Genomic DNA, 24,752 nt, shown 5'->3' with positions numbered 1-24,752 from the left:
AGCCCTCAAAGTTTGTTACGTCATGCATGCAGCTCATTATTCTTCTTTCTCATTTTCACACTTGAATGAAGAAAAAGGGAATTTATCTGAGGAGGAATTTAGTCTGCCTCTATTAAGTATTCAGTGAGGAAAACATCTTAAATGTTTGATTTCCCTGCACAAAAGTGGAGAAAGATAGTGCCTTGGAAACTTCAAGGAAGGAAAGGAAGGAGACCATAACCAATCAAATTGTAAGTGCCACTTCCTAAAATCTTAAAAGGTCCCTCCTCAATTCTGAATAACACCAATACGAGTGCTTAAGTTAGGGGGACTGCTTCAACCGATACCTACTAAAGACTGAAGACTCCCAGCAGAGGTGAGAAGCTACATGGCTTCTCACCACAGAAAATTAGGCAACATTGAGATATACTCTGTTGAAACTAAATGCCCCTTTACTGTGTCTCATTGGTGTTCACTCTTTTTTTTTTTTTTGTGCCATTCCACAAAGCTGTAATAGAAACTCATCCCAACTTTTACTGTTGTCACACAAAACACAAGTACACCCAGGTTTGTCCCAGCTTGGCAGTGACTCTTCCTAAACTCTAGCCAAAGCTCAGTTAACCTGCTGATGGAAGAAGGTTTCAGGCAAGCTTCACGGCTAGCATGGCACCTCGTGACCTCAGAGGTGCCTCGGTAGAGGGAGGCAGCCTCACAGGGTTTATGCTTTCCAGTTGCTCCATGTCAGCAGTGATAACTCACCTCATTTACCTCTTCCTCTTGCACTCAGGATGCAGTACTTCCTTGATTCACAAGCCTGGGTAGAGAAAATTCCAGACGACAACGAGTGCCGCACCACCCTGCACCGGCAAGCCTGTGCTCACCTGCAGGACTTCATGAGCAAGCATGACAACCTCTGCCTCTTCTGAAAGACTGCTCCGCTCCTCACATCCCACCTGTGTTACTGCAACTCAGCTCCTTCCTAATTTTTTTTTGCAAATCCTGTACATTGAAGAGGCACCTGAGACATGGCAGAGCTGCTTCTGTTGCTAGCTGTTTTTCTTCCGTACTTGTTGAGTGGGACTTCTTCCTGTAGATGTATGTGCAGGGCTAATATGACAAAAATTGCAGTTACTGTACTAATTGGTTGTTGTGTTTATTGTCGCAGACACAGGTGAAGAGGGAAAAGGAATTTCTATCTCCCTGACCCATTACTCAATAGGGCAATTATCCTGCAGGGGCAGTTTTTTTTTTTTTAAGCAGAACACTGTGCTTGCAGAGATGATTAATTTCCCTAAACATTGTCACTGGATGATAAAGAGGCCAAGAAATTTGCATGGGTCAGGAAGAAAACTGCATTCACGGGCTTAGCAAGTACAGCCTGCGATCCAATGCTGCCAAAAGATAGCACTCACACTTCAGCACATCGGTTCATTTCTGATATTAATTGTAGGACCTCATGTGGGTGAACAAATGACCCCACTTGTACCCACAGCAGGATTCTCATACACACTTCTGAAGCAGGAACTGGCTCAGCATCAGGGACGGATGACTGGGCTGGATGTGCCCTGTGCCTGACCCTGGAGTCCTGCACGGGCTAGTTAGTAGCTCACCAAGGGCACAGAGTTATTTTCTAATTGCACTCTGTAGTCACATGTCTTCCAAGCTTTTCCTTTCTACAGTTTAATTAATTTGCACGGCTTTAAAGTAATGATGCAATCTGTGGGTGCATTTCTGTAACACACTGCTGCTTCTGTGGCTACGCAAGCAGCTCTGTAGTGGAGATGAAACAGTTGTCTGGGAGAGGCAGGGGAATTCTCCTGCCGTAGTTATAAAGGCTTCCACAAAAGACAAACTAAATCGAGAATGAAAAATAACACCCAAATTCAAAACATCTCTTTTCTTAGGATAGGAGCCTCTCTGCCAAATGTTAAGAAGGATGATTTGTGAATGTTGGTTTTATATCTTTGCCAACAACAATGCCATTTGGCAGTCATGTCTGAAGCAGAGAAGAGAGCTGCAATGAAAAGCTGCGTTTGCTGAGCAGGTCACCATCCTCAGATGCTCACACCACTGTCTTTGTGCCAGCAGTTGCTGGGTGCAAAAATTTGTCACCTGGACTGCTTGTGCTACCTTGCAGCCAAAATGAGATGGGCCTGTATCAACAATATAATTAGCAAATCCATGCTGATCTCATGAATTTGGAGTCAAATGACCTTACCATATAGGAGGGGCAGCAGTGAGCCTTGTGTGGAAGAGACGCTACATAGCAGCATCTACCAGAGCAGCTACACCACGAGAGACTTCAGATTCATGTACAGACGGCCCATCGCTGTGTGGCAGCAATGTGAACAGCCCAGCTGCTTCTGAAGGCTGTAAACTCAGCTAGGATAGCTGAACTCAGATATCAGCAATATCCCCACTCAGCTGCAAAAAATTGCATGGATGGAGAGTGGGGAAGGCTCATTTTATGAAAACCTGCACCACCACTTTATGGTATCGGCAAGGCAGAATAAGAAACCTCTTGTGGATGAAAGAGAGACACTTAAATTAACATAGGATAATTTGTTTTCCTTGAGGCTTGCATCAGCTTTCAAATTCAAGAAATGTGACTGCAATACATGGACATATATTCTCTTCCCATTACAAACCTTAGACAAACGTCGGTGATACAGCAAAATCCAGTTTAGGTCAGTAAAGCAACTGCTAATTTTTACTCACATAAGATAAAGAATAGGCTATTCCACTGACATACCAATGATCCAATAATTCTGTTGATAGTTATAAAAGAATACTAAGAATACTAAGGTTGGGACCAAATCCTTCTTTCCACTCCAGAAGACTTAAGTTATACACCAGTACCTGACCCTTCTGCTGGGTGGAGCAGTTTTGTAACCTCATCAGGAGCCCATAGGTTCTTAATTATCAGACAGATCACCAAATAATTGCTATGCCCAAGCACTTGCAATACATGGTGAAAGCATCATTAAAATTTCTTATTAGGTCTAACATGAATTTTATATATTTTCTTCCATTTCACCTGGAGATGAATCTAAGATGAAACTGCTTGGTGCCTGAATTTTGCAACCTTCAGTGCTCAAATGCAGTCTCCTAATGTGGGAATTATGAGTGGTTATTAAACTATTTCTACTCTAGCTTTGGTAATCTGGAACCCTTTGCTTTCTGAGAAACCCTTTAAATCTCTCGGCCCAAGCAGCTAGCAAAGAACAGTCTCTATCCCCCTCTATTTTTCTGTCCCAATTTTTCAAACATATTAATAGGGAGAGGGAAGACAATGGTGGAGTTATTCTCTGCTGCCAAAGTTGTTAAAGTTTGCAGGTAGCGCAGCTGAAGACCTGCTGGGGACTCGGTCAGCACCACGGAGGCCTGCTTGAGGGCTTTAGAAGCATTCCTCTCTCCCTCTGCTGCCACAACCTGCAACGTAAGAGAAATGGAAATGGCATTGCAACACTGCCAGTAGTGAGGAAAAGCCACCTTTACGACGAGGAGAAAACAAAGACACACTTGGATGCCCAGGACAAAGTTGTGGGACGTTGTAGCTTGTGAGTAGACATAGCCATGGGTCTCACCTTAGCTCTTGCTTCTTGTGCAGCTTCTGCTTCGGCTGCCATTGTCCTCTGCATGGCCACAGGAATCCTGATGTCTTTGATCTCCACACGAGCCACTTTGATTCCCCACTGCTCCGTAGCACTGTCAAGGATGTCCTTAGAGACAAACACCGACATGAAGAGCACAGCGGTGGCAGAGAGAACTCAGTGTGATTTACCCTGCTGCCTTAACAGTAGGAAAGGCAGAGGGCAGACCTGCACAGCAGGAAGATGGAGCCCTCCCAGGGTGCTAGCACCCGTGGTGGTGTGAGCATGGCAGGTACCCCTGCCTTACGAAACTCTTCCTTATCAACACCTGTGTCTGAGACAGGGTGCTGGTTGGTACCTGAAGTTTCTCTCCTACGTAGGGCTTTTGTAGCGGCTCCCTCCTGCCTCCTAAGCTATGATTCCCACCCTTTCTTTAGGCAGACACTTACCACACTTCTCTCTTTTACAAAGTAGTAATATAGCAACTTCTGAGAGCAAGAGTCATTCTACAAACATATTGGTGACTGACACGTCACAGCCCTGCAGCACTCAGGATCTGTGTTGGAGCACCATAACCACAAAATGCCTCAATTCTGTACTTGTAGCCATTATGGCACAAGACCTGACAATTTAAACCTCAATCAAGGGTCTGCTGCAGATAGAGATTCCCACAAAGAGCTGACATCTTTCTCATTGCTTGCAGCAATCTCTGAGCAAAGTCTGCTTGTGCTGATTTATTCAACTCACTGGATAATTTCAGCACCTTCACTGCTTTTTGATGGGAAATAATTCTTCTACAGGAATCTGGGGAAATGCCTGTACAATAATTCTTTCTTGCTTCAGGCAATGAGAAGTATAACTGAAAAGACCATTCAAGAAAATTTTGCTATCACTATTAAAGAAAATAAGGGAGATTATTTCTAATTCGCTTCTCCCCAGAACAAATCTCCCTGCTTGGCAATGAATTCAAGAGCCAGATTTACCTGGATACCGTGAGCAATCTCTTCTCGACCAGCCAGGAGCTGAGCCAAGCTCTTTGTACCCAGCACATTTCTCAGGGTCGTCTGTGCCAAGAGGAAGGTGGCTGAATGGACATCGCTGACGTTGGCAACGGCGCTGACCGCACTGTGGATCCTGTAGTACACCACCCCATCCACTTGGGTGGTAACAGCATCTTTTGTCAGAATCTGCATCGTAGAAACATGCAGAATTACAGAGGGGTCCAATAACGCACCCCTTGACAAGGAAGGGGAATTATTGTTATTCCTTTTCCTTTTAGTGAAGAAGGGAGCCTGGTAATTCAAGGAAAACAATAATTTATTTTGGTTTCTTTGTTTTCTCTTCAAGGAAGTCATTTTGCAACACCAACAGTTTAAACCAGGGCAAAATGTTATATATACTATTGAGACAGTTGTTTAAAAGCTAGGTGAATCTCATCACCTGCATGAATTTCTTCTGCAATAATAAAGAATGCTTATCCTGTTTCGTTCTTGCAGAAAGTGCCAGAACTGATTTTCATACATTGCATGTAGTTTGGAAGACCACTGCTCCTTTAACTAAACAATGTATTTGTAAGAAACAAACACCCACAAATTAAATCAAAGGTGAAAAGCAAAGTGCAAAAATCAGTGAAAAGAAACTCCGAAAGCTATTTCAGTATTCATAAAGGAGTTATTTTTGCCAGCGCAAGGAGAGGCAAATGCCCTGTGCCTCAGCAGACAGCTGGCCTCAGCAGAGCACTGACGATGCTCCACTGTTTCTTCCCTCCTCAGCACCTTTTCCCGCAATTAAGTGCTCCACAGAAACTCTGCCAACAGCTGCAGAAACCTTGCCAAAAGCTGTTAAACCTCATACAGCACAAGTACTGCAACCATTTTCCTTCCTGCCTTCTATTTTGGGAGAGCCACCCCTGCAACCTCTCTTCTGTCATCCCATCTATCTCCTATTTGGAGCTCCAACCCCACCTTCTTTATCTTTTATCTCACACATCAGCAAGAGGAGTCTGCTTGGCCTGCAATGATTCACCTGTGGGTTTTCATAAGTAGAAGAAGTTTTGTAAGCTGTTTGGAAGTCAGAAGATACAGAAAATAAGCTAAACTGTGTATGATAGCTCACAGCTGCAAGACTACAAAACACCCACGTTATTTTTGATCGTGCCACAAACCAGCTCTGTGTTTTACTTCTCTTTTAGATGGCCGCTAGAGAGTAGTTACCTCTTGTGGAGGAATGTTACAGGTAACAGTTCTAAGATCAACCCTGATAAACGTATCTGTACATGGAAGTATGAGGATCAAACCTGAAAAATAAAAATAATTAGATGAAACACTTTGGAGAGATAAGTCTAGAGCCAGGTACCTGCACAATGCAAGCAGATGGAAATATGGAGATGCAGACGAATGGGAATGAGCCAGGGAGCTGTGCAGCAATTTGTTACTGCAGCTGTCCTTCTGTTACAGGAGGTAACAGCAGTGAAGTTCTGCATTTTCAAGCAACAGAGGGGAATGCAGATATCTGCAAAGATGTGAACTTACCAGACATTAATGGCTTAGAGCTCTGGGCAGGGAATGGACAGACTTCAGTTCTGGTTTCAAATATGTCATGAGGCTTTTGGAAAAAATCCTTCCATGCCTTTACTTATTTTCTCCTCTTTCAGTCATAACCAATTGCCATACAATGTGTTTGACCCCAGAAAAGACACCTCCCTTCTCCAGAGTCCTCTACCACGTGTAGAAGCTCACATTAGGAACTTTGTCCTCAGATCTGAACCATCCTGCAAAGTGGGAGACGTGACTTTTTTTTAACCTCAGCACCTTGCTTAGGTGCCCAGAGCCAAGCAGAGGAGTTCAGCACCTGCCCTAGCTGTATTTTGGACCACATGGTTATTATTTAAGAGGAAAGACAGCATCTGAAAAGGACTTTTTCCTCTTATTTCAGCTTCCAGTTTGCCCAGTTCCACTGCAGAAAGGTGGTAACTGTACCTATGCAATTATTTTGTGTTGTTGGGTTTGTTTTGTATTTGCAGTTTGTATCCTGATCCTAGGTGACTGTAACAGACTCTGTGTGGGTGCAGAGTGTGGGAAGGCTCCTGTGCTGAAACGTTTACAATTTTCAGAGCACAATACAACTAAAGAGCTGGCAACAAAAAGTAACATTGGAAGTGAGGAATAAGGAGAGTGGCCATGGTCACCCAAAAAATTCTGTTGTAGAGACGAAGACTGCATTTAAACCTCTTTGGTCCCCCACCAGTGCCTGCAGCATGAGTTCAAGCTTCTGTCATCCAATCTACACAACAGCAAAGCCATACCTGGTCTTTACCCAGAAGACCTTAAACCAGAAGGTCTTCGACCTTCTGTGTTGTGCTGTGACAAGCGGGTGACATTACTTTCTAGTCAGGAAAAAAAAAAAAAAAAAAAACAGAAAAAAACAGCTTGCAGGCAAAGAAACTGCAACAGAGGACCTTCTCACCCCCCCTTATGCTGTGAAGAATCTATGGACCTCTGCAGTTCTCTGTGTGGTTACAGTGCATCTTAATAGAATAAAACTGCATGCATTCACCTGGTCCCTTCGCTTTCTTAGGCAGTATACGTCCCAGCCGAAATACAACAGCACGCTCATATTCTCTGACAACCTAGGAAAATATTTTAAAATTAGAATTTTACAACTAATCCTATTCCTCCTCTCTGGCATATATATTTTAAAAAATATATATTTGACATCCATATTATGTGAGAAATACAGCTAGTATAGACACTAACAAAACTGCAAGTCGCAAAGGATTTTTATATTTTCTCACCTCATCCTTTGCTGGAAAAAAGCTCAGACCTTGGCCCTGTGAATAAGTCATAAAATAGACCAAATATGCAAGAAATGCCACTGATTTAACGAGGCTATCCACAACTCTTTCAACATCAGTGCTCCACTCAGAGGAGCTAGCTGTAGGCAGAGTAAAGCATCTCTAACATCAGATAATCTACCCAATTACTTCAGATAGTAGGGTGACTCATGTTCTGGGGTTCACTGCAATCACCCTGGTAACTCACCCCTAAAAACTGCTTTAAATGAATCATATTATGCCCACGTCTTGAAGGGACTGTGGGCTTAGGTTGCATAATCCCTCACTGTCGGGACTTGACTCCTTTTTCTCTCATTACCTATGTTAACGACTATTGCTGGCAGCATCAAATGACTTCTTCAAAAACATTTTTAGATTTATTCTCCCAATGTGTTGTAAAGCAAGGAAGACAAGGAAGTTTAACTGATTATGGAAGCTGATATGGGAAGAAATCAAATGAATCAAATGAGTAAGTTGTGGTGCTACAGAAAGTCAGTGGAAGTCCGTGCATCTCTTGGTCCCAGACCACAAGCTCTTACAATATCAAAAAACCTAATGTGTGTTTTAATAAATCAATAAATGTAAGTAACAATGATGGCAATAGATTGTTCTTTCTGTGCCCCAAATCCCGCTAGCTTACCTTGATACATGCCCAGATGGAAAAAGGAAAGGTAATAAGCACCAACAGGAAAGAAATTGAAACCAGGATCCAGCCACAGACACCAATTCCTTCCCGCCTATCAGCTATAAAAGAATATGGAAAAAAAAAAAAGCAATAATAAATGCAAATCCTGAAAAAAGTTATCAAAGAGAAGTAGATCTAACCCACTACAATAATGATGGTCTGCAAAGTCTGCAGAGACTTGGTCCCTCTCTCCTCCCTCTCAACACTCACCAAAAACACCAAACCCCAAACATCCTCCTGCACGAAAAATTAAAAGGTTTAAAAAGCACATTTTGCAGCAGGAAAGAAGACAGAAAAGTGAAAGGCATTGCCAAATCTAGGGGCTTAAAGAAATAAATAGTCAGGTAGAATATCCGTGGATGTGAATCAATGTCAGTGTGTCATGGCTGGGGCAAGAGATTTAGTTTGTACGAAACAGATAATAAGGAAAATGAGGGAAACTCCTGCTATCTTTAGATGGAAGCTTTGAAGACTACTGATGGACCAGTTCCTCCACTGGAAGACAAGATTCAGAATCGGTGCTTGTCAAAACCCACACCCATGCACTTTGGGTAGCTCTCTCACTGTGTTTAGCCCTTCTCACCCCAAAATATTAATTTAATTATCTTAGTGCCTGAAGGGAAGGCAGTGGTGAGTTGTTGTTCGTGTACTAAAAGTTTGGGAGGGTTTTTGTAGGGGAAAGGGGATCAAAGAGCTGCTGCTCTTCTGAGAGATTAGCAGCTGGAGCTGCTGAGGTCTTCACAGAAGAGGCAGAGAAAAGGGTGAGGAATGGAGCAGGCCAGTCCTGCCGTAAGGACTGAGTGCTGCAATGTCAACTGAATCTTGCTGAACGCAGAAATGTGTTGGATCTGGAGAGCTGTGAGAAAAGCACAAGCAGGGATGCTAGCTGGGCATCCATTGAGAAGAGGACTTCTGCAGGCGTGACCATCAGCAGAAGTGAAGGTGAACTCAGTAGACTTTCAACCCTTCCCAACACACTTTATCATAGGCCGGAGAGGAGACAAAGGCTCAGAGGTCTCCTGAGCATTGAGGATTTCCGACATCAAATAAAATTCATATAAAGACAGAAACTGATCAATACAATAGAAAAAAAAAAAAAAAAAGAAAAAAAAAAAAAGATTCATTTTATACTTTGTGAGAAAAAATTGTTGCCACAGTGAGACAGCATGAGGCTACCTGATCCCCAGGGCACAAGGTAACAGAGCAGTGGAGCTGGACGGACAGGTTTGTCAGAAAACCCCTGGTGATCCTGCAGGAGACACAAACCACCCCTCCCGCAATGCTGGCCTCTTGTAGGAAACTCCACACAGAGCTCCTTACAGGCTCCGGCAAGGAAGCCACACTAACTGCACACCTCGATGTTACAACCAAGCCCTTTGCTCCTTGCAGTTTTTCCCTTTCTACTTCTGAGGTCCTCACTAGAGGTTTAATCACTTGTAACAAAGTTTGGGTCTGATAGGGCCCGGTTTGAGGCCTCTCTCTAAATGCTGGCCATGAGAGCTGGGCACAGAACTGCTGCACTGGAAGCCTGGCTTTCCTCCTCACCCTTTCTGACAAATAATAATTTGAAATCCCTGGTTGCTTAATGGGGTATCATCAGCTATTCTGTAATCACTGGTAGGAATGGTTTGAGGAGCTCCTCTGAGCATTAAGCAAACCTCAAGGCCATGTGTTTGAAGACAAGACTTGTAAAATTTTATGTGAAAAGCTTTAACACTTTCGCTGGTACTTGTTTGCCACATGACATTCTTCACATTACAGCAATGGTGCACAGGCTACAAAAGATACCTGCAGTACCAGCAGTCGAGTGTCTTTTAATCAGTGGAGAGAGATCAAGGGAACTCATGGAGTGGGCATCATTTGTAATTCTTAATGAAAAGTTTGAGGAAATTAATCACAAAGGGATGTTCATGTCTGACATGAGCACACAACGCTTTGCTCTCTCCCTCTCCATTTCACCTAAATGATTAGCATACAGAGAGATGACTGAAAATCTTTTTCTTCAGTGCCAAGTTTGGCCATGAAGAACAGCCCTCAAAAGCTAATTTTGGATTGTAGCATTATCTGCCACCATCCACCTGAGACCACTGTGAATACAGATGGGAATGATGCAGTCCTATTAGGACTAACACAACCCACAGATGGGGGGGTGGCTGAGAACAAATGCCTCTGCAGATGGATATTCAAGCACCTGAGAAGGGAGAGGTCAAGATATCACCGGTATGGGTAAGAAGCACTCATCTAAACCTTGAAAAAGTTCTACCGACTCCTCTGTGAGACCTGTCCTGGAGATCCTGATCCACCTAAAAGTGCGGATTCCAATGAGAAAAGCAGCGTATGAAAATACACCTGCTTAACAATGAATCCAGACCTAATCTCCAAAGACCGCCACAAATATACTCTGATTACCCCAAAGTTTCAAACCATTTAACTACAAGACAAATGAAGATTTCTAGAAAAACACAATAGTGAAGAACAGTGACTACCCAACATATGACTGACTTGATTTTGCCATCCCCATATATTGACTACAGTAGTCACAACCAGCAAAAACCTACCTCAGGTCTACAGGCCATAGCAAACGAAAACGTGCAATACACTGCAAAATGTGGCAGCTCATTGAGCAGCACTGATGTTATTGCTAGGCCACTCCATCATCTTTAAAATGTCATGGAGAACAGAAAGGGTGCCTGAGGGCTGGAAGAAAGCCAGTGTCACACAAGAAGGATCCAGGCAACTACAGGCCAGTCAGCCTCACCTCTATCCCTGCAAAGGTGATGGAACAGCTCATCCTGGAGGTCATCTCCAAGCATTTGGAGGATAAGAAAGTGATCAGAAATAGTCAGAATGTGTTCAACAAGGGGAAGTGCTTAACCAATCTGATATCCTTCTATAAGGGGATGACTAGCTGGATAGATGAGGGGAGAGTGGTGGATGTTGTCTACCTCTACTTCAGCAAAGTTTTTGACTCTGTCTACCATAACATCCTCATAGACAAGCTCAGGAAGTGTGGCCTGGATGAGTGGACAGTGAGGTGGATTGAGAACAGGCTGGATAGCAGAGCTCAGAGGGTTGTGCTCAGTGGTGCGGAGTCTAGTTGGAGGCCTGTAGCTAACAGTGTCCCCCAGGGGTCAGTACTGGGTCCAGTGTTCAACTTATTCAACGACCTGGATGATGGAACTGCGTGCACCCTCCGCAAGTTTGCTGACGACACAGATCTCGGAGGAATGACTGATACCCCAGAGGGCTGTGCTGCCATTCAGAGGGACCTTGACAGGCTGGAGGGTTGGGCCGAGAGGAACCTCATGAAGTTCAACAAAGGGCAAGTGCAGGGTCCTGCCCCCAGGGAGGAATAACCCCAAGCATCAGTACAGGCTGGGGACATACCCACTGGAGAGCAGCTCTGCAGAGAGAGACCTGGCAGTCCTGGTGGACAGCAGGCTGACCATGAGCCAACACATGAGCCATGTGCCCTTGTGGCCAAGAAGGCAAATGGTATCCTGGGCTGCATTCAAAAGAGTGTTGCCAGCAGGTCAAGAGAGGTGATTCTCCCCCTCTACTCAGTCCTGGTGAAGCCACACCTGGAGCATCCCTTCCTTCTGTTGTATCGACTGCACCACTCAGCTTGGTGTCATCTGCAAACTTGCTGGGGTTGCATTCAATCCTACTGTCTATACCATTGATAAAGATATTAAACAGCATTGGTCCAAGACAGACCCCTGAGGGACACCACTCATCAACAGCCTACACCTGGACGTGGAGTTGTTGACCACCCTTCTCTGGGTTTGGCCTTCAAGTCAATTCTTTATCCACTGAATGGCCCACCCATCAAACACATCTCTCTCCAATTTGGAGACCAGGATGTCATGTGGGACTGTGTCAAAGGCCTTGCAGAAGTCCAGGTAGATGACATTGGTCGGTCTTCCCTTGTCAACTGATGCAGTCGTAGAAAGCCACCAGATTGGTCAGGCATGATTTGCCCTTGGTGAAGCCATGCTGGCTGTCCTGGATCACCTCCTTGTCTTGCATGTGCCTTGACACTGCTTCCAGGAGGATCTTTTCCACAATCTTGCCAGGCACAGAGGTGAGGCTCACTGGTCTGTAGTTCCCTGGGTCCTCCTTTCGACCGTTTCTAAAAATGGGAGTGAGGTTTGCATTTTTCTAGTCACCAGGGACTTCACCTGACTGTCAGGACTTTTCAGGCATGACAGAGAGAGGCTTGGCAGCTCCATCAGCCAGTTCCTTCAGGACCCTGGGATGCACAGCATCGGGCCCCATAGACTTGTACTTGTTCAGTTCCATCAGGTGGTCTTGAACCTGCTCTTCACTTAACAGTAGAAGGGACTTTGCTCCCTCAGGTTCAGGGAAATGAAAGACTTGGGAAGCCTGACTGGCAGCAAAGACTGAGGCCAAGAAGTTGCTGAGTACCTCAGCCTTCTCCACGTCTGTCGTTACCAGTTCACCGTTCTCATCCATCGCAGGGGGCGCACTGTCCTTGGTCTTTCTTTTCCGTCCAACGTAACTAGAAAACCCCTTCTTGTCATTCTTTGCATCCCTTGCCAAGCTCAGCTGTATCCATGCCTTGGCTTTCCTGTCCCCATCCCTGCACACCCAGACAGCATCCCTGTGCTCTTCCCAGGCCACGTGTCCCTGCTTCCCCTGTCTGTGCATTTCCTTCTTGCACCCCAGTCTGACCAGCAGGTCCTTGCTCAGCCACCCCAGTTGGTATCAGCTCCCTTGTTTGAAGGGAGCACCAGGTGTTCGTTACACAATCCCAGCCACATTAAGTGTCCTTTTTGGGCCGAAAAATTACTCTGCCTTTCCTCACTCACACCTGTTTTTCCCTTTCTATCCTGTCCCTATGTGTACAGCTGTATCAATCACTGACTTGGCCATTTTAGTCCCTGAGGTCATTATCCTGGCAAGTAAATGCTGAAGCGTTCTGGCAGGGCAGTATGAGGTAATTTGTCATGTCACTTACAGCGGCAGATTCTGGATTTTCATCTCCAACCTATAAGGGAGACCTACAATGAATGTCTGGGTTCAAATGTACTTTTTGATTATTACCGAGAAAAACACAAACACACACACAAAAAAATGAGGCTTACCAATTAGATGCTCCGTGTTGTTTTTCTTGGGTGTCTCTCTCTTGGGATCCATCTCATTCTAGTGAAGTTCTGATCCCCTCACAAAGACAGCAGCATACCTTGAAACACCACAGCACTCATACAAAACACAGAAGAGGGAAGCTCTGTGAGAGGAGAAATCCCCACTTGTTCGAGAGCCCTCTGGGAGTCAGTAACCCTGGTGAGGATGGCATGTTTACAAAAACAAAGTCTTGCGGGTCACCGTTGCCTCTGGTGTAACTCCACGGCCTTCTGTGGCAGGCTTTTGGCTGGGGATGCACATGGCCCAGCTGGTTTTACACCCTACAGTATCCAAGCTGGAAATTATTTCTCTGGATCACAGTAATATCTGCCACCAGAGATAAAAACAAAAAGCAAGACAAAACAGAAAGAGAAGATAAAGCTAGTGGGTGTAGATTGAGTACTGTTCTTCTGTTGCTCACTTCTTAGTAGGTGAAGTCCCGCTGTCATGTGGAATATCTCTTCAGACATTTCTTGATACATCACAGTATGTCGAACCCTCTTGCACTAACCAATAAAATAAAAACCCAGTAGAACCATTTCAACCCCCAAGTCTTAAAATTTTCCCCCAAATAGAAGTGATCTTCTAAAACACTTTCCTTCCAGTACTGACATCAAACCAAGTGTAATTGGTCTCTCAGCAGAGAGTGACTTCTCAAAGGACACAAAACTGCTGCATGTAATGAGAAAAAATGAGGGGTGTTTTTTCATATGTAATTTACAAATTTAACTTGTAGCTGCATCAATTCTATGGTTGTTTTCTGTGGGCATCCATCATCTAGAGTACCTTGGAAGAGCTGGCTCCAGCTTCATGTAACATAAGTCTTCATCCATGTCAGTAATCACATTGGTCCCAGATGGGTCATTCAAAGCTGATTGCTCCCCAGAGAACTCTTCCAGCTTCACAAAGACAGGAACCTACCCCCACTGAATGGGCGTTTTAAATCACTGTGAAAGCTATAAGCACAGCTTGCAAAACTGGGATTCACATGCTTATCGAAATGCCCTCCCTAACATATCACAGTATCTGTATGAAGTCATTTGTTGCATTTTCCCAATTATTTGGCCTGTCATGCTTAGGCTGCAAGACCAAACCTGTCCATGACAAAAATCCTACTAATAGGACAGCACAGGTGAAGAGTTAGAAAATGTGTGTGCTTTTAAGTATTTCACAAGGGAAAAATCTAACATGCAAAACTACCCCAACTTTTTTTCTTTTTTCTTTTTTTTTTTTTAAATCAACTGTTTTATGGAAAATGGCTTGTAATAAATGAAGTTATCTGAATGCTACAATCTACACAGCTGCTTACACTGTGAGATAGATGAGCAAAACATTAAAATCTAACAGAAATAATTGCTCCCTGCTGTTTTCTGAGAATACCCTGAGGTGCTTGTAAATATATCCCTTGAAAGGTGGCTCAAGCAGATGGTGTTTTTCTTTGATGTTGAGGAACATCACTGTACTACTTTGTGTTAACTTCCGCTGCACTTTTATTCTTTCATTTTCAAAAATTTGAAGTCAAAGGTAGGGCAATCATAATCCTTTCTCCTTGGGGCTATGCTGGGAATGTGGATAACACAGTAACTAGCTCTCATGTCTTCAAGTGCAAAATACACGAGCACTGAAGCAGTCTGCAAGCTGGAATTTTACTAGTGCTGAACAACCTGGTACAGCTCTGCAGTACAGAGCAATACCACAAAGAAAAACAGCTCAAGTCCAAAGCCACTTTAGCAGAGCTTATCGACTTAGATGCAGCATCAGGTGAACAGTGGGTAGCAGCTGAGGTGTTTCTGCAGTGTTCTGATGTAGCTAACACAACTTTTATTCCTAAAACAGCACAAAGGCTTAGGTTAGGTGATTTGGTGCTTACCTGTAAACATTCTGTTCTCCAACATTTCCCTGCATCAATCGCTCCATTTGCAAAATGTGACCAGTCCTTTACAGTTCAAAGTTTCCATCTGCTTGCACTACCCATTGATATATTTGCATATCATGAGATTTGCATATAACATAGTTAGTTTGTCTTTCTATGATCTTTTTAGGCCCATACTACTCTTTCCCTCACATGGATCGGTGGCTTTGGCCACCCCTTAAAGATTTCTCAGCCTATTCCTCATCTGGCCCTGAGCAAACACCAGCCTTTTTGCTTCAGGCTTCTCATTCATCTCCCTCAGATAAAAATTTAAAAGAAGGGGCAGGACATAGAGAAGATTAACATCTTATTGCTGATAAGAACATCCACACCTTGCTCCTCCTCCTTTAACGTGAAAAAGACGTCAGCTTTCAAGAGCAGAAAATGTGGAGATGACAGAAGAGACCCTTTGGCTACACTTCACTACAACATAAGTAAATACGAGAGAGAGTCAACCAAAGGGGTCCCTTACATCTCAATCTAGAAAGGCAGACAATCTGCAAGAAAGTAAGAATGCTCATACCATGATAAGTTTCTTAAGCTGCAACTGAAGTACCTGTAATAAATAGCAAAACCTGTAGTTGCAAACATAGTCCCAATACGTTCTCATGTTCTGAATGAAGGTTTTATTTCAAAGAATGTTTCACTGCACCGTATCTTTGAAGTCTTTCAGCATAGCTGAAATACAGCAGTAAGAAGCAACCAAACAATCAAATCACAATTAGTCCAGACTTAAGTCACACAACAACAGTCCTTTCCCAACATAATCTCAGTGTAAGATCTGGCACAGTTTGCCTCAGGAGCAGGCTTTTCCCTGGCTTTTTAAAAATGGTGCTCAAGTAAGCATGAAAGAGCTCAGGACAAATCACCCCCTTCAGAAATTCCAAGGTTGGGTCACAGGAGTTTGCTTCAAGCTGCAGTGCAGAACACTGATTTTATTCCTGAGGAGAAAAAATTAATAAAAGACAATTTTACATCAGGAAAGACTTTTAAGAAATTGAAACTTACCTTAATCCTAACCACTTGACAGTTCAATTTACAATATCCTGTTCAACATGGTTCAGTAAGAAACAGAGAGCCTGTTCTAGAGAAAACACTGTTGAATAGTTTAATGCTTCTTAACCAATTTATTCACGTCTGACACTGATGACAAGCTCCTCTATCATGACACCAGCTGTGCATGAAATTCTCTTTTCTTGGTAAAGGACATTTCCCAGCAGGTAGGCACTGCTTATGAAGTACCTTGTTTTGGGAGAACATTTAATACAGTGGATATTTACTACTTCTCACCTGATTTCATTTGGAGAAACAAGGCTTCACCGTCTCTTAGGTATCTTTGAGATGTCTAAGGTTCAGACAGAAAAAAATCCACCACAAACACACAACCCATGACCATTCAATACATGTTTTCAGAAACAGACATACAAACTGCTTACATTTGATAAAGCAGGACATAACAGCTAATGTTTGGTACTTGTTTTAGAGAACAAGGTAAAGTGAGTTAGTTTAAGTTTTTTTGATTGCTTGGTTGGGAAACTAGGACTTAAATCAGTGATCAAACTCAGCACCTTGGTAAGGTTACAAAATAAATACTAATATTTTTATTTTCTCCTTCTCCAATTGATCTACAAATCTAAAAAGAACAGCTTGTAAAAGGACTGAAAACAAAAGTACTGAAGGATGGTAGAAATTTTTTCTACAGATTTCTTGAGTCAAGAGGTAAGGCACTAACTTTACAAGCAGTTCAAAGTGGAGAATCATTAGAAATCAACAGCTTTCATGAAGTAAAAAATTGCGAAAATGCAACATATTTTAAGTTTAAAGTAGTATGTTATTTTGATTATAAAAATGCAAGACTACCTCAATTGCTGACAAAGTATGTAGGACACTATTAAAGTTTTCTATCTAAACACTTCAGAGGGTATTTCTGTTACCACTCTTTAGGAAACCTATTTTTATAATTCAGGATATAATTCTCCATCATAAAAAACAGCATAAGTAAGATCAAACATGAGGAAGTGTCTTAGCAAAAACAAATTTATTCATCTATATTTTAAGCAAATAGGTAAATAGTCAGCAAAGCCTTTTTGCCATGACTGTAAACTTTTTATTTTAAAAAATTGTGTTAAAAACCAGTACAGGAATTTCCATTAATGTTCTAAAAAAGTTTGTTCACATCTTGAAAGAAAATACATTAGCAACATCTCCCAGCAGAATTCATCTTTAAAAAAGTAAAACTCTAGGTGCAGAGCTTTTCTACATTATAGTATCCTCTACGTTTTAATTTAACCACAGGATTGAATATCATTCTTCTCTATTATCTCTAAAACATGATCAAGAGTTTACCTTACATAGATGATATTCAATGATGTGTTACACATTGCCACAGGTACTAGCATTATTAAAAGAGTGCACAACTGAATTTCACTAACAAAGCAAGACCTTTCTATATACTGCATCATAACCCTTCCTAACCAATACAGTTAATTTAGCTATATGCCTTTAAAATCATGTACGTTTTCCAAGGAAAAATACTAAAAATCCCATGGTCCAAATTCTGCTCCCACTTACATTCACAGGATAACTTGTAAGCACCGTCAAGTTGTCGTTTATAGCAAAAAAGCTAAGAGAGAACCAGTGGGTTTGTGAATATAAGGGAGAGAAGAACTTGACACATGTCTGTAAACATTCACAAAAGTCTGCAGTCAAAAGTGCCGGATAGGCAGCCTATCCGCAGTACAATTATTTCATTCACAGAGAGATGTGGGGGCAGGGAAAATGTTACAGAACATTTTTTTAGATGCAAATTAAAAGCCTTTTTATGGACTTTGGAAAGACATATTTCCAGCTAGCTAAACCATACTCCAGTAAAATGTAATCCACTTCTATCCAAATACAATACAGCACCATCTCCTAGTTCTCCTGCTCAGATTCTGACAGAGTACTCAATTCAGCAGCAAGCCCATGACAATATCTCAAAGCGTAAGAATACCCCCAAACCCCTCTGATCTAGTCTCCCCTTAACATACTACTGATGCTAACAGGAGATCCTCACACATACAAACAAAAGATCTGAAGAACCATACACTGATCTTGATCTACGCACACATGAGAGGTGTGCAGCTAGACTAAAGATCGTCTACAGCTTTAAGTATCTAATTTCAGTCTAGATCTCATTCTATATTAACCACATATACCATACAAAACGTAACAGAAGAATAGGTGCTTATACACACTATTACGTATACTTGTTTTCCCCATTCAGTTTGATAGCCAATTGCTCTATTTACACAAATGCCTGTTTGAACGTTCTTGATCCTGTAAGAAACCAAACATTCGATTTATAAGACACAAGTAGAGTCAGGGATGCTCAGCAATTCACAGGATCAGACCCTGAATCAGTTAAATGCAATCACAAATTAGGTTTGACATCTGACACAGTTGCCTGGAATCATTTTATCCTCACATTTCCCCCTCTTTCCCCAATTCAGACCACAATCCCACTCAAGCAGAGTGCTTCCACTAAAGTGGAGTCAGCCTTCAAAGTGAATAGGATCAGGCTCTGTCAAGCAACCACTGCAGTCTTTAAAAATGTCTGGTATTTATTGCCATCCACTCTGGGGCAGACTTGTCTGCAGTGAAAATGGTGTTCCTGGTGTTGATGGATAGTTAGCAAAACCTTCAGGCTGAGCTGTATAGTTCTCCAGAGCAGAAGCAGAGTGTGCCTTCAAGGAAGAGAAGAAGTTAGGAAACAGCACAGATAAAAAAACAAACAAAAACCTAAATCAAGCAAAATTTCAGGCACAATACCGATCATACTCAAGCCAAAACAAAAAAAAAATACTTAAAGTTTAATCTGAAGTATGCAAAGAATGAAGATGAGCAATGCAGCTATATGCATGTGTTAAACTGCAGTGCAATTATTGCTCTGAAATACCAGAGTGAGAAAAGCAGTTGGATTAAGAGGAAATATGAAGAAGCATTATTGGCATTTATTTTTCAGTGTAGGAAGCCACAGCTGATCTGGAAGACATAGCTTAATTAGAAGCTGTAGTATTTCACAGACTCTGAGCCTTCTTTATCTACATTGCTCAAGTGTTCATTTCAGTGACTGTAACTTGTAAACAAGAAAAACATTTCCTCAATGCAATCTGCATACATTGATCTACACAGAATAATTTCCTGAGCTGGAAAAGCAACATGGCTGAGATTAAGTCATTTGCTTCTTTTGATCTATTTCCTCTGATATTCAAGAGGTATCTGACAGTATTCTGCATATTGAACATTATTAGACACGTGCTCCATCTCAAAAATTCATGTGTCACAGAACAGAGAAATCATCAATTTGAGACACTTAACTGTCTGTTCTAGTATTTTGTATGGAAGGACAGAAATTCTACCAGAATCCTTAATCTGTACAGAAACCCTTTTAAACAAAAGACAAATCAAACATCTAAATTATCTAATACAAACTCTGATGATAGCTTCAGTTAACCTCTGTAGTCTGCTGACTGCAATGAGTTGCTTCATGAACAAGAGAGATGATGAAACTACACATTACCTAAAGCCACCTCAAGCTTATATTATGAGGACTATATTTGTGGGAACTGTCAAGACAAAGGCACAACAACAGCAAACACAAATTCAATAAAATCTGACTGTGGATGTAGAGAGGCGCATAAAGACAAAGTGGTTTTCCAAAGTATTAAAATATCAGACTGGAACTGAGCTCAGATTTTGCAACTACATGGTCAGCTCAATAGATTTAACATAAATCTAAACAAAATTTTTACTCTCCTGCCTTCTCTTTTTTTCTTTCACGCCTCATTTTACAAAGAATTTTCAGAAATAGTTTAATTACATGTATAACCTCCAGCAGCACTGTATATTGATTGGTCTCCCCAGACCTTCAGTAAAAAAAATCATCTGAGTTGTTCTTTTTCATCATCCTTGTAACTGTTTCCCAGACAGGTTAGAGGTTTTAACCATTTACGTATTTAAACTAATTCCAAGAAGTTGACACTGAAGTACAAACTGCTACTGGAAGGAGAACAGTATTAACAAGTAGGTACATTACCTGTAGCAGTGCCGACTGTGCAGCCGCACTATGCTGCAATTCCTGTAAGGAAGATTGTGTGGCACTTTGAGGAAAGCCAGGGATACCAGGGAGAGATAAAAGACCAGGAAAAACTGCATTTCCCGGTGTCTGTAGTCCAGAAGTCAAACTGAAAGAAATCAAGATGTGGCTGTTACTAGGAATATCTGCATGACATTTTATCCTATCTTCCTCTCTGTATAACCTTATGTCTATATAAATTGGAAAGGCATCTCTTTTTCTAAACCTCGTAAAGGCCAGAACTTCCAAACAGAAGCCCACTCTCTACCCACCTACAAATTATTCATGCACACACAAACCAAGACCGTCTGGAACACAATGTGCCTAAGAAGGGAACTCAGAAATTTTTGCACCTTGGCTGGGCCTACTATTCACACACAAACACCTTTGTAGACAGAAGTTAATGATAAATACTTCCTTAAAATATAGGAACATCTAGGAACATCATCTGCTATTACCTGGATATGTCAATGGATGCCAGTGTGGAATCCATTCACGTAAAGGCCTAGGAGGTGCCAAGTATCCTCATCTGGGACATAAGACTACTCAGCACCTCACTGGATTAGACTGTGGTAACCAGAATTACCAAGAGCAACCTATTCAGTAACTACTATATTAGCTTCTAAAGACAGGTGGCAATGTACTGGTGAACTAAGTTTACAAATTAACTGTAATTACTAACTGTGACTGAAAATAATGTCTATGCATAAAGTAAAATCACGGTTTTGCTCAAGAGAAAAAGAAATGGTTCTGACCTCCTTCAGAAACAAAACATACCCAGCCTGTGCAACAAGTGCAGAGTTGAAGTTTGAGCTAAAGGCCGAGGCAAACCCTGGCAGGACCGGAGCCGGAGATGGGGCTGTGGCAGCTGCCGGCAACGGTGCAACTGCTGCTACTGCAGAAGATGCCTGGAGGCCAGGGAAAGAAGGGAGAGCAGGAGTGACAGAGGGTGTGTTAGAGACAGGAAAACCAGGGAAGGATGGGTTTGATGATCCCAGAGGTCCCTGGGCAACAGAAAAAAGGGAAGGGACAGCACTGGACAAGTTAAGCGAAAAGGGTGGAGCGGAGACTGTTGCTGAGGCGGCGAGTCCTGAGAGTACGGCGGCTGTGGAACTCACATGAGGGGCAGACACAGCTGAAGCAGTTGTAGACGGAGTAGCTAACAAAGACCCTGGGAGAGTGACGGGTGGCGTAAGTGCTGGATTACCAGTAAAAGCAAAGTTACTGGTTAGAGACGTGAAAGGAGGAAGTCCATTAAATACGGGGGCAATGGGAGCAGTGGAGCCATGGGGGGCGAGGGAAATGGAAGCCAGAGAACTGGAGTTGTTTAGAGGAGCACTCAAGGAGGAGAGACCTGACAGTGCTGGATTCAGGGAACTGGGTAAACTGACTGGCACTGAAGCTGCTGAGGTGTACGCACGCCCAAGCGCTGACAGTCCTATAGTGCCATGAGAAGGGCCAGCTGAGTGAGAAGGACCTTTGAAGGCTGAGAGGGTAGGACTCATGGGTTCTGTTTTGACTAGAACTTGTGGAATACTTGTGGTAGCTGGGGCTGATGAGAGCTGCTGGTCAGGATTAGTAGGGCTCGTGCCATGCAAGAGGGAGGCTGATGAGCCACAGTTGACTGGCATAATCGATGGTGAAGTGGTCAAAGGTGACTGTGCAGGCAATGTTGGAGGAGTGGAACTAGAATTGGTCACAGATGGGGATGGAAGACCTGGAAAAATGGCCAGCCCGGGTGTGGAGGAACGCTGTGGGGTGGGGGTGGCTGATGGAGTATAACATTTGTTGACAGAGGAAGTGGGAGGGTCAGAGCTTTGATTAGCTAGAGCAGATAAAGAAGCAAGCTCACTTGTCATAGCAGAAGGTAAAGCAGATGAGTTGATTAATGAAGTGTCATTTGATGTCAGAAATCCTTTTAAGACAGACAAAATTGGGTTAGGCAGGCTAAGTGAACCAGGAATGGTGGTGGCAGGAGAATTAGCAACTGTAGAGGGAACAGGACTAGAAATCCCTTGGACATTGGGTGGCAAGGACAAAGGGAGACCAGCAAAAACTGATGACAATGGAGTGGGGTTGTTAGCTGAAGCAACTGAAGAGGTTGCAGAAAAAGGGAGGCCAGCAAATGGTGCAGTAGCAGATGCAAACGCTTCATTAGGTGCAGGCGTGGCACATGGTGTGGAAGAACCTTGTGGAGCTGGTGTAGCAGTGGGTATAGAAGCCAGCCCAGAGAAAACTGCAGGGATGGGTGTAGAGGTAGCACTGTGAACAGATGTGACAGGAACACCAGGCAATGAAAGGGATTTGATGACAGTCGGGGTTGGGGTGGATGGCTGAGATGTATGGATGGAAGAGGAGACCTGTCCTGGGAAAACAGGAAGGACAGGGGTAGACATGTTCATCCCAGAGATGAGTGGAGTTGCAGGTGCTAATGGATGGCTTATTGCCTTGACAGGTGATGGGGTAGGGACTGGAGTAGCAGCAGGTGTTGAAGGATTAGAACCATGAGGAGTAAAGAGCTGATTCGCTTGTGCAGAAAAAGCTGCAAAGAAACAAAACTGGTAAGAATACTTGAAACTGTCAGAAATGTTTGAAATCAACACAAAACACATTTTATACAGCATTTCAAAATATGATACACAGGCAATAGCTAACATACAACGTCTATATACAAAAAAATCCACACTGGAAACAAAACGGTATGTACGAACACATCACACAAGCTGTACATGACATATGCTACCACTTCTCTTTAGAACACTTTGCGACATTTACCACCTCTTCATAATTTCATGCAAGACAGTTGAGATATTCACGTATACTCCATCAGAATAGTTAAGCGATACATGTAAACACCCTCCCTCTGATCCCTAATATCTAGTGGTACCCAAACCAGATCTAACATTCCACTGGCATCAGATCACCTGGGCTCCTCTGCATTCACTCTCACTGAAGGTCAGAATTTCCTTCAGAACCAGTTAATTCAATGTATCATGATTTCAGAGAAGTTTAGTCAACATCTGAAGAAAGCTGATTTCAGGTGCTGGTATTTTTCTTTCTTTCAAACCAGGTCATTCTCTTCACTGTGTTTCCTTCATACTTTGATTCTAAGAAGGTACACTTTTAAATTCATGTATCACACTACAGTATTAAACTAACATTGGCACTTGACCTTCTCAACAAGTATTTCTGGAAGTCTGAAGTCAGGCGTCTATAATTGAGGCAAGCACCTGACACTAGGAGTATGGACTTATATCAACCCTACAAAGCAAGTAAAAGAGACATCAGTCAAGCTGAAGGAAAACAGGGAGGCACACGGCTAACAGGGCTGTGGAGATTTGGCAGAAAAAATGCCTTTATGAACACTGGCACAATAAAAACCTGATATCTCTACATCTAGATCCTTGTGGAATATGAACGTGTTGATTAACCTCAAATAACCCTCATATTTTATTTTACTTTTAAAGTGGTCTAGCTTGCCAATGGTCTGCAAGCAGATCATTGATCCAACCAGCCAAACTCAACACCGTAAATCTAAAATAAGCTAGATTTCTCTCTCATCTAAATTCTGTGCATAAACAAAAAAAAAGTGGAATATTTAAAATCCTGGACCTAAATTGATACAACAAACTCTTATTTTATTATGTATCTTGAAACTCTAAAATGAGTAAGCTTGCAAACAAACCACTTCCTTGTATATAGTCTTTTCCAAAAACCTAGACCTAGATCACTCCGCTCTGGATGCTGTCTTTTCCTTCGTTTCCAAGTTGAATACTCTCCTAATGATCACTGTTTTTAATCCAGTCAGCTGAGATAATCACCAAAGAAACACAGCAGCAACAGAGCTGTTACTGAATTTCTTCTCCTAAGCGGCTCTTTTACTCCTTACAATATATTGATTTACCTGTATAAACTACCTTTTCAATGTCACATGTAAATTCATGCACACTTAAAGGGTATATATGAACAAAGTGATTCTTTGAAATAGCGACCTTTCTGTAGAACCATCCCTGGGCTTAGAGGAGAAAAGACAAAATGTAACTTTTTTTTTCCTCCGGAAATATTTACAGGAGCTAAACTTATCTAGGTCACGTTATCTATTTTGAGTATTTGCTAATACATCTGACTCAACATGTAGCAGATTCTTAGTTTGTATTTGTCAAAGTTAACAAAGTTTTATCAAACGCTTTGTATAAGTAGCTCAACGTCCAATTTATTATTTGTATTATATCACCTCAATCCCCAAACTTCAGTACACTATGTACCACACAAATACAGACCAAAAAATGCACAATTCTCTTCTGAAAAAAGAACTGGAATTTAAAGTGTAAGACAAAATTGCAGGAGACGTACTTGGATTTAACAGTTAAGACATTCTACATACGGATTTCAACAAACAAAGAACAAAGAATCTCTCTTCTGTATTCCTAGTCATCCATTGCAACTAATATATGAAATTAAAAAGTGCATAGATTTTCAAATAGATG

At 42.3% G+C, this 24,752-nt stretch overlaps 3 protein-coding genes across 4 annotated transcripts in view; 1 reads left to right on the top strand and 2 right to left on the bottom strand.

Annotated features, from left to right (window-relative positions):
- The window catches only part of LOC106043254 (complement C4-A-like), a 57,478-nt gene extending 56,359 nt beyond the window's left edge, over nucleotides 1-1,119 (top strand). Inside the window, exon 42 of the mRNA XM_013192615.3 lies at nucleotides 767-1,119. Within this exon, the coding sequence (XP_013048069.3) occupies nucleotides 767-905 (139 nt within the window). The 3' untranslated portion in view covers nucleotides 906-1,119. The remainder of the gene's footprint in view (nucleotides 1-766) is intronic.
- A 2,091-nt stretch (nucleotides 1,120-3,210) lies between these two features.
- On the bottom strand, nucleotides 3,211-15,601 carry STOML3 (stomatin like 3). The gene is made up of 7 exons (XM_013192616.3): nucleotides 13,198-15,601; nucleotides 8,045-8,148; nucleotides 7,128-7,200; nucleotides 5,786-5,868; nucleotides 4,556-4,759; nucleotides 3,567-3,701; nucleotides 3,211-3,411 (listed from the first exon to the last, which is right to left on the bottom strand). The coding sequence occupies exons 1-7, from the start codon at nucleotides 13,247-13,249 to the stop codon at nucleotides 3,211-3,213; spliced, it is 852 nt and encodes a 283-aa protein (XP_013048070.3). The 5' UTR covers nucleotides 13,250-15,601.
- A 151-nt stretch (nucleotides 15,602-15,752) lies between these two features.
- PROSER1 (proline and serine rich 1) overlaps nucleotides 15,753-24,752 on the bottom strand; it is a 21,284-nt gene continuing 12,284 nt past the window's right edge. Inside the window, exons 11-13 of one of the 2 annotated variants that reach the window (XM_013192595.3) lie at nucleotides 21,043-22,807; nucleotides 20,227-20,374; nucleotides 15,753-16,090 (exon numbers count right to left, since the gene is read on the bottom strand). In XM_013192595.3, coding sequence (XP_013048049.3) covers nucleotides 16,085-16,090; nucleotides 20,227-20,374; nucleotides 21,043-22,807 — 1,919 coding nt within the window. In that variant the 3' untranslated portion in view covers nucleotides 15,753-16,084. Of the gene's footprint in view, nucleotides 16,091-17,165; nucleotides 18,875-20,226; nucleotides 20,375-21,042; nucleotides 22,808-24,752 lie in introns of those variants that run through there. The other variant, XM_013192594.3, reaches the window with a different exon arrangement.

The sequence above is a fragment of the Anser cygnoides genome, chromosome 1 (genome assembly GCF_040182565.1).
Source record: "Anser cygnoides isolate HZ-2024a breed goose chromosome 1, Taihu_goose_T2T_genome, whole genome shotgun sequence".
NCBI classification, from domain to species: domain Eukaryota; kingdom Metazoa; phylum Chordata; class Aves; order Anseriformes; family Anatidae; genus Anser; species Anser cygnoides.
Note: the sequence above shows the minus strand (reverse complement) of the source record. Positions and strands in the feature narration are given on the sequence as shown.